We start from the raw sequence: 15581 nt of genomic DNA, 5'->3' as shown, positions 1-15581 counted from the left end.
AATTCGTCTCAATAATGTAGTCCGCTCACATGCGCCACATCCACAGCACCACATCCACTTCAGTGCAGCATCTCTAAGGAGGAAACGCCTAATCGTGCTTTTGCATTGTCTCATCTCTCTCTCTCTCTCTCTCTCTATAAGATCATCTCAGAAAGGAAGATCTACTAAAGCACATGCACAAATGTTCAATGTAATGTAGTGGGCCTCTTTTTGTATGTATTGTATGTATGTAGTTTTTTTTGCATTTATCACTTTTTTATCCAAAGGGTATCTTCAGAACTAAATACCCTCACCTAGATGAATGAAAATCTACACTAAAACAACATATTATCTCTAGACCAGAATTGCTCCATTTTTTTCAGCTCATAAAATCAATTAAAAGTGTAAAGACCAAAAATTACAAAATACGGTCTTCAATTACAAGGGTAAAGACCAAAAATCACAAAATACGGGCTTTACCCTTGTAATTGATTTTATGAGTTGATAAATTTTGAAAAATGATAGAGGAACACATAAAAAATTAGGGGTAGGAATTGCAGAATAACTTGTGATACAGCATCGCAACACTTGACCATTGATTGTATCAATACATGGAAATCCTGCAATAACCTATAACCTATATAATCTAGGTCTACGATACGTAATGATAGTATCTACGCAACTGAAAAAAGTATAATTTTTAGAAAAGGCTTCTTGCATGCATAATTTGATCTAAAATACTTGGGTTTCCATATGAGGTTTGTGTGAGTATGTATGAGAATTGTGTTGTGCACTGAGAAGAAACTGCATTTTTGGTATAATTTTGCTATATTTAAAACTACAATGAAAACAAAGGCATTCTATTCTGGCCTAGCCTTAACTCTTAAAATAAGTCAATACACCTTTTCTTGTCAAATGGAAAGCTTATTTGTCTATTTAAAAAAAAAAGTAAAAATAAAAAGTATTTTGACAAAAGCACAACTCCACCGACAGTTATATTGATTTACCATCAGAAATACAAATCCATTGACTTAGAAACTGCACAGTGGCAATATAGATCACTGATGTTAGTGTATTAGTGCTGTATGTGACATGACAAATGTGATACCTATACTTTGCCCTACACTCATCAGACAAATAATTTAGCACACAAAAAACACTAAGATGGGTGCTTCCTTGTCACTAGAATAGCTTAAAGTATTTCAGTGACATTAAACTACGCAGCAATAGCTTATTCCACACTGATTACCTCCACACAGCAACTGAACAAATACGCCCCGATTGTCAAATGAATCTCATCATATAACCAAGCCACTAAAATTCACCCTATGATGTCACGCTTGAAATATTTCCACCTTTCCACAGCACAAATTATCAGAGCAAAGCTAGCTAGAGAGGAGGGGTGGGGGGGCTATAGGAGGTGGCCGGCTGCTTGGGTGGGTGGGTGGGTCGGTCCCGCTGACATGTATTGCGCTGTCAAGCTGCAATCCGACAACATTTTAAACCTTCAACCCCCCTTACCTTTGTATTTTTCCAAAACGTCCTCATAAGCCTGGAGGTATTCCTGTTCGTCCGAGAAAGCATATCCTTGCGCGGCGTGCTGAGCCATAACACGGCCTCCCCACACTGGACCCTCACCAGCGGCGGCCAGGGACACAGCATGTGCGTGTAGAATTTGTATGTGTGTGTACGTGGTGGCTCCTGAAGAGTGATCGGCGCTGTTGCTGCGCCGAAGAAAACGCCCTACATCCCTCCCTTGCGTGCACCCCGTCCAATAAAACCAACTTCCTGCCCGGACTTGACTGGATTGATAGGGAACGAGAGGGCGGTCCTGCAAGCGCTGTAAAAAGTGTCGCTACTCGCATGTCATGTTGTCTTTTCGGACTCTTTTTTTTTTTACTATATTGGGGAAACATGGTGCAACTATAGCGCAACAGAGACATGAGCCCAGGAATCCTTGAGCAAATTAAGATGATACCAATTTTATTATATGAAACATTCATTTTTTTGCAGCGTCCAGTGGAGGCGCTGTGTCTTAGCCGGTTTCAAACCAATCAAACGTTAGTTTTGTTCGTTATCTAATTACAGCAAGATAAAGGTCATGACGGACAGACAGACAGATCATACCTCACGATTTTGAACATCTGAAAAACAAAATGTAAGACCTCACACACGTTGTTCTAAGTGCCCTTACAGTGTGTAACTAAATAGGCTTACCATGTAAGATTATAGGCCCCGGCAATTTTCTGAGAAGATCAGGGAGGACAAAATTTCTCCTAACACACCCCACACCACTGAATGATTGATCAGTGTCATGTTTTACAGACACCTGATAATCGGGCCTTCGCTGACTTTGATCGTGGGGGGTCCTATTATCGCTTAAGCCACCCTTCCATATTAGTTATTTATTTTACCAAGACTTTTGGACAATTCTATGGGAGGCACAGTGGTTGGAGGAGTTTGGTCTGGAATCATTTAGGAGCCCTGACATCAACCTAAATCGAAGAACATTTGGATCAAATACAACAGGGATTGGGAACCAGCTTTCATGTGACCTCAAATTTATATCCACCCATCACCTATCTATTCATCTCTTCAGTTAGCAATCCATCTCAATTGGTTTACTGCATCTATCTATCTATCTATCTATCTATCTATCTATCTATCTATCTATCTGTCTGTCTGTCTGTCTGTCTGTCTGTCTGTCTGTCTGTCTGTCTATCTATCTATCTATCTATCTATCTATCTATCTCTATCTATCTATCTATCTATCTATCTATCTATCTATCTATCTCCTGATCCAAAATGCCATTACACATGCCACACACAGCCCCTGACACAGAGCAGGGTGTGTCAGCCGCCAAAAAAATGGCTCCTCAAGATGTCACAATAAAGCCTGGCGAGAGTCTGCTGTGCTTCCTCCCACCCCCTCAATCACAATCCCACCACAAACACACAAGTGGCTCTCTCACCTGCGATCCTGAGCACCGCTCTCTCTGCCGGATCCAGCACGGAGCCCCCCTGGATCTTCCTCTTGGACCTTTCGTGTCTGGGCAGGTTCCATGGCAGAGTGTCGCCAGGTGCCGGCGATGCCACCCCAGATTTGACGCTGTAATCTTCCTCTTCGGATAAATCCGCGGAGGAAGACATGGAGTGGAGGGAAGGGTTCCTCGAACAGGAGCTCTGAGACAAAAGGGGATCCAAATAATTAAAGAAATCGTCATTTTGAATGAAACACGGTCAAATGAAAGGGTAAAGGAGAATTTTTCCCCAAAAGAAAAAGCAGTTATGTCTATTTGGTCTCGCGATTTGGGTCAAAGTGCGTAAAGTAAGCACATTTTCCACAACAAAAGATAACGCTAAATAATGGCAACATGAAGTCAATAGTGTGTAGCTCCCCCGCCAGGTCAACGTCGAGACTTACCACGCTATACATGATAGGAAAGACCCCCGCACTCCCCAAAAAAACAATCCTATTTGCAGGTTATTAGCTTCTTTCACTGGTCAATCCCACATTCCGTGCGTCAACGCAGTGCCACGCCCTTGTAGGGATGCTCCGGGCGGCTCACAATTTGAGCTCATTGAGCGAAGGATGCTAGGTGCTGTCTTGAGCTCCAGAATGAGCCGAGGGGATGATGGTGATAGCGAGTCGTGTGCTGTCGAGGCAGGTGGGCAGGCAAGCTGGCTGTGACGAGAGTGCAGGCTAGTGCATGTTTCACCGCGTCATGCGCGCCTGCCAAACAAACCAGGCTGCAGCCAACAGCGACCCGCAAAGGTGCTGGCAGGATACAAACGCATAACAAGCTGGGAGGACAAGATCACCAGGGGGCTCCCGCTGACTGGCTATAATGTATACAACATAAGGTGGCACCATTGAGGGGCATTTGGACGCAGTTAAAAAGTTTTGATGAATGTGTGCAAGGAGGTCCCGTATAGGCAAAAAATATCATTTACCTCTCACAAACACAAACACACCCAAAAAAAAAACTCACACTCACTGAAAAAAACTCTCATTCACGAAATATAAATAGCTAATACCCCAATTCCAATGAAGTTGGGACGTTGTGTTAAACATAAATAAAAACTGAATACAAGGATTTGCAAATCATCTTCAACCTATATTTAATTGGATACACTACAAAGACAAGATATTTAATGTTCAAACTGATCAACTTTATTGTTTTTAGCAAATAATCATTAATTTAGAATTTTATGGCTGCAACACGTTCCAAAAAAGCTGGGACAGGGTCATGTTTACCACTGTGTTACATCACCTTTTCTTTTAACAACAGTCAATAAACATTTGGGAACTGAGGACACTAATTGTAGCGGCACGGTGGCCGACTGGTTAGAGCGTCAGCCTCACAGTTCTGAGGTGCGGGGTTCAATCCCCGTCCCCGCCTGTGTGGAGTTTGCATGTTCTCCCCGTGCCTGCGTGGGTTTTCTCCGGGCACTCCGGTTTCCTTCCACATCCCAAAAACATGCATGAATTGGAGACTCTAAATTGCCCGTAGGCATGACTGTGAGTGCGAATGGTTGTTTGTTCCTATGTGCCCTGCGATTGGCTGGCAACCAGTTCAGGGTGTACCCCGCCTCCTGCCCGATGACAGCTGGGATAGGCTCCAGCACCCCCGCGACCCTAGTGAGGAGAAGCGGCTCAGAAAATGGTTGGAGGGATGGATGGACACTAATTGTTGAAGCTTCCTCGGTGGAATTCTTTCCCATTCTTACTTGATGTACAGCTTCAGCTGTTCAACAGTCCGGGGTCTCAGTTGTCGTATTTTACGCTTCATAATGCGCCACACCACGGTGGCCGACTGGTTAGAGCGTCAGCCTCACAGTTATGAGGAGCGGGGTTCAATCCCCGGTCCCGCCTGTGTGGAGTTTGCATGTTCTCCCCGTGCCTGCGTGGGTTTTCTCCGGGCACTGCGGTTTCCTCCCACATCCCAAAAACATGCATTAATTGGGGACTCTAAATTGCCCGTAGGTGTGAATGTGAGTGCGAATGTTGTTTGTTTGTATGTGCCCTGCGATTGGCTGGCAACCAGTTCAGGGTGTACCCCGCCTCCTGCACGATGATAGCTGGGATAGGCTCCAGCACGCCCGCGACCCTAGTGAGGAGAAGTGGCTCAGAAAATGGATGGATGGATAATGCGCCACACATTTTCAACGGGAGACAGGTCTGGACTGCAAGCAGGGCAGTTTAGTACCCACACTCTACAAAGCCATGCTGTTGAAACGTGTGCAGAATGTGGTTTTGGCATTGTCTTGCTGAAATAAGCAGGCTCTCTCTGTGACCCATGAAGAAGACGTTGCTTGGATGGCAGCATATGTTTCTCCAAAACCTGTATGTACCTTTCAGCATTAATAGCGGCTTCACAGATGTGTAAGTTACCCATGCCATTGGCACTAACACAGCCCCATACCATCACAGATGCTGGCTTTTGAACTTTGCGTCCATAACAGTCCAGATGGTTCTTTTCCTCTTTGGCCCGGAGGACTCGACGTCCACAATTTCCAAAAACAATTTGAAATGTGGACTCGTCAGAGCACAGAACACTTTTCCACTTTGCATCAGTCCATCTTAGATGAGCTCGGGCCCAGAGAAGCCGGCGGCGTTTCTGGGTGTTGTTGATAAATGGCTTTTGCTTTGCACAGTAGAGTTACAAGTTGCACTTACGGATGTAGCGCTGAACTGTATTTACTGACATTGGTTTTCTGAAGTGTTCCTGAGCCCATGTGGTGATATCCTTTACACCTTGATGTCGGTTTTTGATGCAGTGCCGCCTGAGGGACCGAAGGTCACAGGCATTCAATGTTGGTTTTCGGCCTTGCCGCTTACATGCAGTGATTTCTCCAGATTCTCTGAACCTTTTGATGATATTATGGACAGTAGATGATGAAATCCCTAAATTCCTTGCAATTGTACGTTGAGGAACATTGTCCTTAAACTGTTCGACTATTTCTCACGCATTTGTTCACAAAGAGGTGAACCTCGCCCCATCTTTGCTTGTGAATGACTGAGCAATTCAGGGACGCTCCTTTTATACCCAATCATGGCACCCACCGGTTGCCAATTAGCCTGTTCACCTGTGGGATGTTCCAAGCAGGTGTTTGATGAGCATTCCTCAACTTTCTCAGTCTTTTTTGCCACCTGTCCCAGCTTTTTTGGAATGTGTTGCAGTCATAAAATTCTAAGTTAATGATTATTTGCTAAAAACAATAAAGTTTATCAGTTTGAACATTAAATATCTTGTCTTTGTAGTGTATTCGCTTAAATATAGGTTGAACATGATTTGCAAATCATTGTATTTTGTTTTTATTTATGTTTAACACAACGTCCCAACTTCATTGGAATTGGGGTTCTACAAGTATGTGATGCTGTCAGAGAGGTAACACTATTTTTGAATGTGGATGTACAGACATTTGTGTAGAGTTATCATAAGAGGTATCTTTGATAAATTATATTGATAGTGATATTGAGCAACTGAGCAAATACAGGTTACAATGTGTTGATAAACTCTGGTGCAAGGGCAAAGTAGCTTTACATGATTTAGGGGAATATAGAAAATCAGAAATACAATACAGAAAGATGATTGTGATATTTTCAACAGAGCACGATAAACAAGACAGGCTGGGTCATTTTAAGGCTGGAGTTGAAGATGGAGAAGAAATTGCAAGTCCCACATTTACTGGAATAAGAAAAGGAATTCTAATTTAAGAAATCAACTCCAAGAAACTGTTCTTAGGTCAGTCAAACACTGTTAATAATATAAACCCCTTCATCTTTTGTCCATGTTTCATCACGATAAAATGTGACGAGTCGCATTTTTATCATATTTTTCTGTGTGCCCATAAATCTTAGAAAGGGACAGATAGATAAATTTAGGGGGAAAAAATAAGATTATGACACAAAAATATAAGCACCATGGGGAAAAGTGTGTATTCTGAATCAGCCTTAATACTTCTCAGTTTTATGTAAGAAGCAATCTGGACAGGGATAAGAATAGCTGACAGATTAGGGCCCATCCCATGTTTTTTTAATTCAAGGCTTATCCCCCATCTTACAAGAGGTACACCATTCTTAGCACCACTCTAATAAGATGCTGCAACTATCAACAAAATTCTCTTATGGAATAGTCTTTATGACATAATACATAAAAGAATTGCACTTGCCAGGAAACATCAAATACAACTTTATATTATTAAAAAGTGATGCTTTCATACATCTGTGTGCGAAGCACATTATGACGGCACATTTTGATCTGAGCGCAGAAAAGAAATTATGACTGAACCACCACTGAATTTGTTAAGCTCTCTCATGAATGTCTATCTGTGCACCACAATTTAAAGCTACTCACTGCACAACACACCACAACAGGTTTTGTGAAATGCACCAGTAAAAGCATTAAATGAAAAGAAAATATGATTTTAAAAAACACACCAGGATACTTTATATTCCGTGTTTACTCACCTACACAACAAACATGGAAACAGTATAATTTGAACCATTAAGTATTCCTGTATAGAGAAAAGTATTGATACACTTCTATTGATTAATCAACAAATAATTGTATGAGAGAGTTTCAAGCCCTCTAATTCCAACAGGTTTGGAGGTGACGAAGAACTTGACCTCATACAAAATTAGATCTGACCTCACAATTGATCTTCTGGATCAGTGAACACAGAAAAGTGGATGCTAGTGGGGGCACAACTCATTAATCTATTCTATTTTGACTTTGTATTCTTTGTGTATGCATAGCCAGGTGTCCCAATACTTTTGTCCATAGTAGTGTGGCTCTCTATTCAAAAAACTAATATCTCAGATCATCCTGATAGGTTTCATATGCTATCTGAATTATTGCAGAACAACTAATGGAGGCAGGAAGTTGCGCCACAGCCGCAGAGATCGATGAGATCATTTCTCACATCCCACTCGTCCAAACATCTGAGCCACATCATTTCTAGCTGGAGACATGACGAGTACGAAAGGGAATGCATGCAGGATACTTTATATTCTGTGTGACACGTTACACATTATTTGTGCGTGTGATACAATCTTTCTCGAGAACAAAACCATGTACATATTAGAAATAAGTGTTCAGCAGAAGAACCGTTACTGATAATGTTCCTAGTACGATGAATGCCATTGCTTTTTAGGTCAGGTTAAACTGTTGATATCCCACACATCTGAAACTGAAAAAAAAATTAGATTGGGAGTGATCGCGCTCTTATTATGAAGTTCTAGATTACATCAGAGTGAATAGATATATGAAAACATCAAATTACTGTTTTGGTTTCCAACACATATCAGTACACTACAAGGCTAGTGTCAGGGCTGCTGTTTCAGCACCCTGAGTCCAGCCTGTGTGTGTGTGTGTCATGAGTGCTTTTTAGGGTTGACGTGTTGGAGTCTAGCAGCTGCACCTTGTCATCCTAATTACACCTGACTGCTCTTAAGACGCTGTGGGACTCCAACTCGTTGCCAGACTATCAACGCTCTACGTCGAGTTTGTAGCCTAGCCACCTTGCCTATCTTTTTGTTAGTAGTGGTGAGTTACCTCTATCTAATTCTTGTTCTTTGTCCCCAGTCTGCCATCTGCCCTTGCTCCCTGCAAACCAGTGCTCACCTCTTGTGGCCCACCAACAACACGGACTCCTACCCTGCCAGACCGGTCCTCGTTGGGCTTCCAAGCTGAAATAAACCTTTATTCACAAACTCACCTCCCTGTCCTCTCTGCATCTGGGTCCAACTTGCAACCTGAATCCTGACAGCATAGTCTGGCCTGTCATGGACACAGCGGAGAGGGATCCCCTTCGCCAAACAGTTACTGGACAGAGCATGCTTTTGGAGCAACATGACCAAGCCTCCTGCCCAATGACAGCTGGGATAGGCTCCAGCACGCCCGCGACCCTAGTGAGGAGAAGCGGCTCAGAAAATGGATGGATGGATGGATAGTTAAACAGATGAGAATTCATCTACAGGCTCTGACCACTCCCAAGAATGCCACTGCCCTTGATGGGCAGCAAGAGGCTGCTCCCGTTTCCCTCAAGCTATCAGGTAACCATCTCGAGACTTTAAGTTTTTATGTTTTCCCTTGTCTTCAAGTTCCAATCGTGCTTGGCTTGCCTTGGCTGAGCTCCATAACCCCAGCATTGACTGGACCGTGCCCAAGATCAACTCATGGAGCAATTTCTGTCATGAGAACCGCTTGCGATCTGCTGCGGTGCCCCCAAGTGGCCGAAGTCGGAGTAAATCCCCTGACATATCAGGTGTCCCCTCAATTTACCATGACCTAGCTCCAGTATTCAGCAAACACCATGCCACCTCGCTACCCCCACACAGGCCTTACGATTGCGCTATTGAACTACAGCCCGGTGCACCGCTACCTAGCAGCCGTCTTTTTAACATCTCTCATCCAGAGCGGGAGGCCATGGAGACCTACATCAGCGAGTCATTGGCCGCAGGTATTATCCGACCATCCTCTTCACCGGTGGGGCCAGGCTTCTTTTTTGTGGACAAAAAAGACAAGACCCTCCGTCCATGTGTGCACTATCGTGGCCCTAATAACATCACCATTAAGAATAAGTGCCCCTGATTGACTCTGCCTTTCCCCTCCTTCACGGGGCAACAGTTTTCACCAAGTTGGATCTGCGCCAGGCCTACCACCTTATCCGCATTCGGGAGGGAGACGGGTGGAAGACAGCATTTAACACACATAGAGGGCACTACGAGTACCAATGCCCCTGCTGTCTTCCAGGCACTAGTCAATGACGTCCTGCGTGACATGATCAGAAAATGTGTTTTTGTATACCTGGATGACATCCTGGTTTTCTCCCGTTCTGTCACAGACCACGAACAACATGTTCAACAAGCACTTCAGAGACTCCTTGAGAACAAGCTCCTTGAGCACAAGCTCTTTTTAAAGCAGAAAAGTGTTCCAAAGACCACCTTTTTGAGTTATGTCATTGCTGTGGGGCAGCTTCAAATGGACCCAGCCAATGTAGCTGCAGTCACTGAGTGGAGGACCCCTTCCACAAGAAAGGAGCTGCAACGATTCCTTGGCTTCGCAAACTTCTAACGGCAGTTCATTCGGAACTACAGTCCGGTGGCAGCACCCCTCACTGCGCTCACATCAACCCTAACGTCCTTCCAATGGTCTAAGAAGGCCGACATGGCCTTCTGTGAGCTAAAAGAGACTTTTTTTCCTCAGCGTCTATCCTCGTTCATCCGGATCCACAGAGGCAGTTCATAGTTGAGGTCGATGCATGAGAGGCGGGGATTGGTGCGTTGCTCTGTCAGCGATCCCAGACTGATGGTAAGGTCCACCCTTGCACCTTCTTTTCTCGCAAGTTGTCTCAGGCGGAGAAAAATTGAGATTGGAGACCGGGAGCTCTTGGCGGTGAAGATGGCGTTGGAGGAATGGCGGCATTTCCTGGAAGGCGCCGAACACCCATTCATCGTGTGGACCGACCACAAGAATTTGGAATACATCCACTCTGCTAAGAGGCTGAGCTCCCGTCAAGCCAGGTGGGTTTTTTTGACAGGTTCACCTTTACCTTGTCCTACCGCCCAGAACACCAAGGCGGATGCCCTGTTCCGCCAGTTCGCCTCGGAGAGTGTCAAGAATGATCCAGATCCCATCTTGTCTCCCCGTTGCTTTCTGGGATCAATCACATTAGAAATAGAAACGCTGGTAAAGGAGGCCCAGGAAGAACAAGCTGATCCTGGTGGGGGTCCCCGGAACTCCCTGTTTGTCCCTGATTCGGTCCACCAAGTGCTACAGTGGGCCCATTCATCGACTTACCTGTCACCCTGGAATCTGCAGAACATTGGCCTTCCTCCGTCAACACTTCTGATGAACCACCATGGAAGATGACACCCGGTCCTTTGTCTCTGCATGCACAGTAAGTGCTCAAAATAAGACATCCTCTAAACCAAGCTCCGGTTTACTGCGTTCGGTTCCCATTCACAGACACCCTTGGTCGCCTTAGACTTCGTTTCTGGGCTTCCCTCACTTTCCAAGCTTCCATCTGCGAAGGAGACTGCCGACCTGTTGGTCCAGCACGTTTTCCGCCAGCATGGCATCTCATCTGATATAGTCTCTGACAGGGGCCCCCAATTCACCTCGCAGGTTTGGAGAGCAATTTGCACAGCGCTTGGTATAGGTATTAGTCTATCCTCTGGCTATCATCCTCAGACTAACGGGCAATGTGAGCGCACCAATCAACAGCTGGAGACGGATTAATTGAAGGTGGGACTGCATCAGAGACCAGCCCTGAGCCCTGTCCTGTTTTCAGTGGTGATTTATAGGCTGACAGATGAGGTTAGACTGGAATCCCCGTGGACCATGATGTTTGCAGATGACATTGTGATCTGCAGTGAAAGCAGGGAGCAGGTGGAGGAACAGTTAGAAAAATGGAGGCATGCACTGGAAAGCAGAGGAATGAAGCCGAATGAAGGAATTTAGCCGCAGTAAAACAGAATATATGTGCATGAATGAGAAGGGTGGTAGGGGAAGAGTGAGGCTACATGGAGAAGAGATAGCAAGGGTGGAGGACTTTAAATACTTGGGGTCAACCGTCCAGAGCAATGGTGAGTGTGGTCAAGAAGTGAAGAAACGGGTCCAAGCAGGTTGGAACGGGTGGAGGAAGTTGTCAGGTTTGTTATGTGACAGAAGAGTCTCTGCTCGGATGAAGGGCAAAGTTTATAAAACAGTGGTGAGGCCAGCCATGATGTACGCATTAGAGACAGTGGCACTGAAGAGACAACAGGAAGCAGAGCTGGAGGTGGCGGAAATGAAGATGTTGAGGTTTGCTCTCGGAAAGACCAGGTTGGATAAAATTAGAAATGAGCTCATCAGAGGGACAGCCAAGGTCGATGTTTTGGACACAAAGTTAGAGAGAGCAGATGGTTTGGACAGGTCTAGAGGAGAAATAGTGAGTATATTGGTAGAAGGATGATGAGGATGGAGCTGCCAGGCAAGAGAGCTAGAGGAAGACCAAAGAGAAGGTTGATGGATGTCGTGAGGGAAGACATGAGGGCAGTTGGAGGATGCAGGAGATAGGCTTACATGGAAAAGGATAACGCGCTGTGGCGACCCCTAAAGGGACAAGCCGAAAGGAAAAGAAGATACATTTACATGATTTTATTTTGCGATCTGTCAGTATTAGTGTTATTTTATATTATGGATGACAATTGTTTGGAGGGATTGGATACAATCCAGAGGCACTGTCCCCGATGTCCACGCGATGTTCAGAATCAGAATCAGAATCATCTTTATTTGCCAAGTATGTCCAAAACACACAAGGAATTTGTCTCCGGTAGTTGGAGCCGCTCTAGTACAACAGACAGTCAATTTACAGAACACTTTGGAGACATAAAGACATTGACAAAAAACAATTGTGCAAAAAGATGCAGAGTCCTCTAGCACTTAGAGCAGTTCGAATGGCTAATATCGCAATAGTCCGGTGCAATGACCATTGTGCAAAGGGCACTGAGACTTCAAGGAGTGTATGCGGTTTAAAGTGACGAGTAGTGCGATAATCTGGGACAATGGTTGTGCAAATGTTACAGATACTCCTCAATCAGTGTGCAAATGGAGCAGATGCTACTCTGGCATGAGTGGCCAGTATATGCAAATAGTGCAGCACGGCGAGACAACTACAGTGAGTGCACGAGTAATACATAATTGGCCCCACAGAAATGTGACAACGAACTCAAGTCAAAAAATTGCCAGCTTGTTGTAATGGAATTATAAGTTAGCTGTTTAAGAAGTTGATTGCAAGAGGGAAGAAGCTGTTGGAATGTCTACTAGTTCTAGTTTGCATTGATCGGTAGCGCCTACCTGAGGGAAGGAGCTGGAAGAGCTGGTGACCGGGGTGGGGAGGGTCCGAGAGGATTTTGCATGCCCTTGTCTTAGTTCTGGCAGCGTGCAAGTCCTCAAGGGTGGGTAGGGGGGTACCGACAATCCTTTCAGCAGTTTTGATTGTCCGTTGCAGTCGGAGTTTGTCCTTTTTTGTAGCAGCACCAAACCAGACTGTGATGGAAGAACACAGTACTGATTCAATGACTGCTGTGTAGAACTGCCTCAACAGCTCCGGTGGCAGGCCGTGCTTTCTCAGAAGCCGCAGGAAGTAAATCCTCTGCTGGGCCTTTTTGAGGAAGGACTTGATGTTGGTCGCCCACTTCAGGTCCTGGGAGATTGTAATTCCCAGGAACTTGAAGGTCTCGAAGGTTGACACAAGGCAGCTGGACAACGTGAGGGGCAGCTGTGGCGAAGGATGCCTCCTGAAGTCCACGATCATCTCTACAGTCTTGAGCGTGTTCAGCTCCAGGTTGTGTCGGCCGCACCACAGCTCCAGCCGCTCCGCTTCCTGTCGATATGCAGACTCGTCACCGTCCTTGATGAGGCCGATGACAGTGGTGTCATCTGCAAACTTCAGGAGTTTGACAGTCTGGTTCGCTGAGGTGCAGTCGTTCGTGTAGAGAGAGAAGAGCAGCGGAGAGAGGACACAACCTTGGGGCGCCCCAGTGCTGATGCTGCGTGTGGATGAGGTGGCCTCCCCCAGCCTGACCTGCTGTGTCCTGCCCGTCAGAAAGCTGTAAATCCACTGGCAGATGGCAGGTGAGACGCTGAGCTGGAGAAGCTTGGATGAAAGGAGTTCAGGGATGATGGTGTTGAACGCTGAGCTGAAGTCGACGAACAGGATCCTCGCGTAGGTCCCTGCACTGTCGAGGTGTTCTAGGATGAAGTGCAGTCCCATGTTGACTGCATCATCCGCAGATCTGTTCGCTTGGTAGGCAAACTGCAGGGGGTCCAGCAGGGGACCTGTGACACTCTTGAGGTGGTCCAGCACAAGACGTTCAAAGGACTTCATGACCACAGATGTCAAAGCGACAGGCCTGTAGTCATTCAGACCCGAGATTGCAGGTTTCTTGGGGACTGGGATGATGGTGGAGCGTTTGAAACAGGATGGAACTTCGCACAGTTCCAGAGATCTGTTGAAGATCTGAGTGAAGACTGGAGCGAGCTGGTCCGCGCAGACTTTGAGGCAGGATGGGGACACGTGGTCCGGGCCTGCCGCTTTGTTAATCTTTTGTTGTTTGAAGATGTGTCTCACATCCTGTTCATGGATGGTTAACGCAGAGGTCAGAGGTGTGATTGTGGTCGCGGGTGCGGCCGGGTTGGTGTGTGGTGTGAAACTGTCCTTTTCAAATCTGCAGTAGAAGGTATTCAAGTCGTTGGCTAGTGTGCCATTGTTCTCAGCTTGGGGGGATCGTCGCTTGTAATTAGTCAGCGATTGGAATGCATGCCAGACTGATTTAGAGTCGTTTGCGCTAAACTGTTTTTCCAACTTTGCTGTATAGATCCTCTTTGCAATGTTAATTTCTTTGGTCAGCTGGTTTCTAGCTCGATTATACAGGGCCCTGTCCCCGCTCTGATATGCATCCTCCTTAGCTTGGCGAAGCTGCTTAAGTTTAGCAGTGAACCACGGCTTATTGTTGTTGAATGTGCGAAATGATTTTGTTGGTACACAGACCTCTTCACAGAAACTGATATAGGATGTGACAGTGTCCGTATATTCATCCAGGCTGCCAGCTGAATTTTCAAAGACACTCCAGTCTGTGCAGTCTAAACAGCTTTGAAGTTCCATCTTGGCTTCATTTGTCCACTTTTTGACTGTTTTCACTGTAGGCTTCGCACATTTAAGTTCTTGCCTGTACGTCGGTATTAAGTGAATTAAGCAGTGATCAGACGAGCCCAAGGCTGCACGAGGTATAGCACGGTATGCGTTTTTTACCGTAGTGTAGCAGTGGTCTAAAGTATTATTTTCCCTGGTAGGACAGTCGATATGCTGCTTGTATTTAGGGAGTTCGTGGTTGAGTTTAGCTTTGTTAAAGTCCCCGAGAATAATGAGGGGTGAGTCAGGGGTGTTTTTTTTCAATTTCGTTGACTTGATCGGCGAGCGTTAGCAATGCGGCGTTCGTGTTAGCTTGAGGCGGGATGTAGGCTGCAGTCAGAATGAATGATGCGAACTCACGTGGCGAGTAGAATGGTTTACAGTTTAAGAATAGCGACTCCAAATGCGGGCTGCAGTGTGTGCTGAGCACCGTGACGTCCGTACACCATTTTTCGTTGATATAGAGGCATATCCCACCGCCCTTTGTTTTCCCCGATGTTTCCATGTCGCGGTCCGCTCGATGAATGTGGAAACCGGGAAGCATAACGGCGCCATCAGGTACAGCGTCGCAGAGCCAGGTCTCCGTGAAGCACATGGCCGCGGAACGTCCGAAGTCTTTACTGGTCTTTAACAGAAGATGAAGCTCGTCCATTTTGTTGGGTAGGGAGCGTACATTCGCGAGGTGGATCGACGGGAACGCCAATCTGTGTCCTCTCTTGCGGAGTTTCACCTGAATGCCGGCTCGCTTCCCTCTGTGGCGCCGCTTCCGTCTCCATGCGCCGAAAACCGCGGACGCCACTCCGGTGAGTAACTCGGGGAAAAAACTGAGCGGATATTCGAAAGTTGGTGACAGAAAGTCCGGAGTAGACTCCTTGATGGTTAGCAGGTCTCCCCTTGTGTAAGTGAGTCGTGTAAGG

At 45.9% G+C, this 15581-nt stretch overlaps 1 protein-coding gene across 26 annotated transcripts in view; it reads right to left on the bottom strand.

The window, feature by feature from the left end:
* The window catches only part of dst (dystonin), a 138307-nt gene that overhangs the window by 113989 nt on the left and 8737 nt on the right, over positions 1–15581 (bottom strand). For 24 of the 26 annotated variants that reach the window (XM_061789438.1, XM_061789423.1, XM_061789420.1 and 21 more), the window contains one exon: positions 2952–3162. In XM_061789438.1, the coding sequence (XP_061645422.1) occupies positions 2952–3129 (178 nt within the window). In that variant the 5' untranslated portion in view covers positions 3130–3162. Of the gene's footprint in view, positions 1–1500; positions 1714–2951; positions 3163–3403; positions 3645–15581 lie in introns of those variants that run through there. The other 2 variants (XM_061789435.1, XM_061789437.1) reach the window with 2 other exon arrangements.

Source organism: Phyllopteryx taeniolatus, chromosome 11, assembly GCF_024500385.1.
Source record: "Phyllopteryx taeniolatus isolate TA_2022b chromosome 11, UOR_Ptae_1.2, whole genome shotgun sequence".
NCBI classification, from domain to species: Eukaryota; Metazoa; Chordata; class Actinopteri; order Syngnathiformes; family Syngnathidae; genus Phyllopteryx; species Phyllopteryx taeniolatus.
The sequence above is the reverse complement of the archived record's forward strand: the minus strand, read 5'-3'. Positions and strand labels throughout refer to the sequence as shown.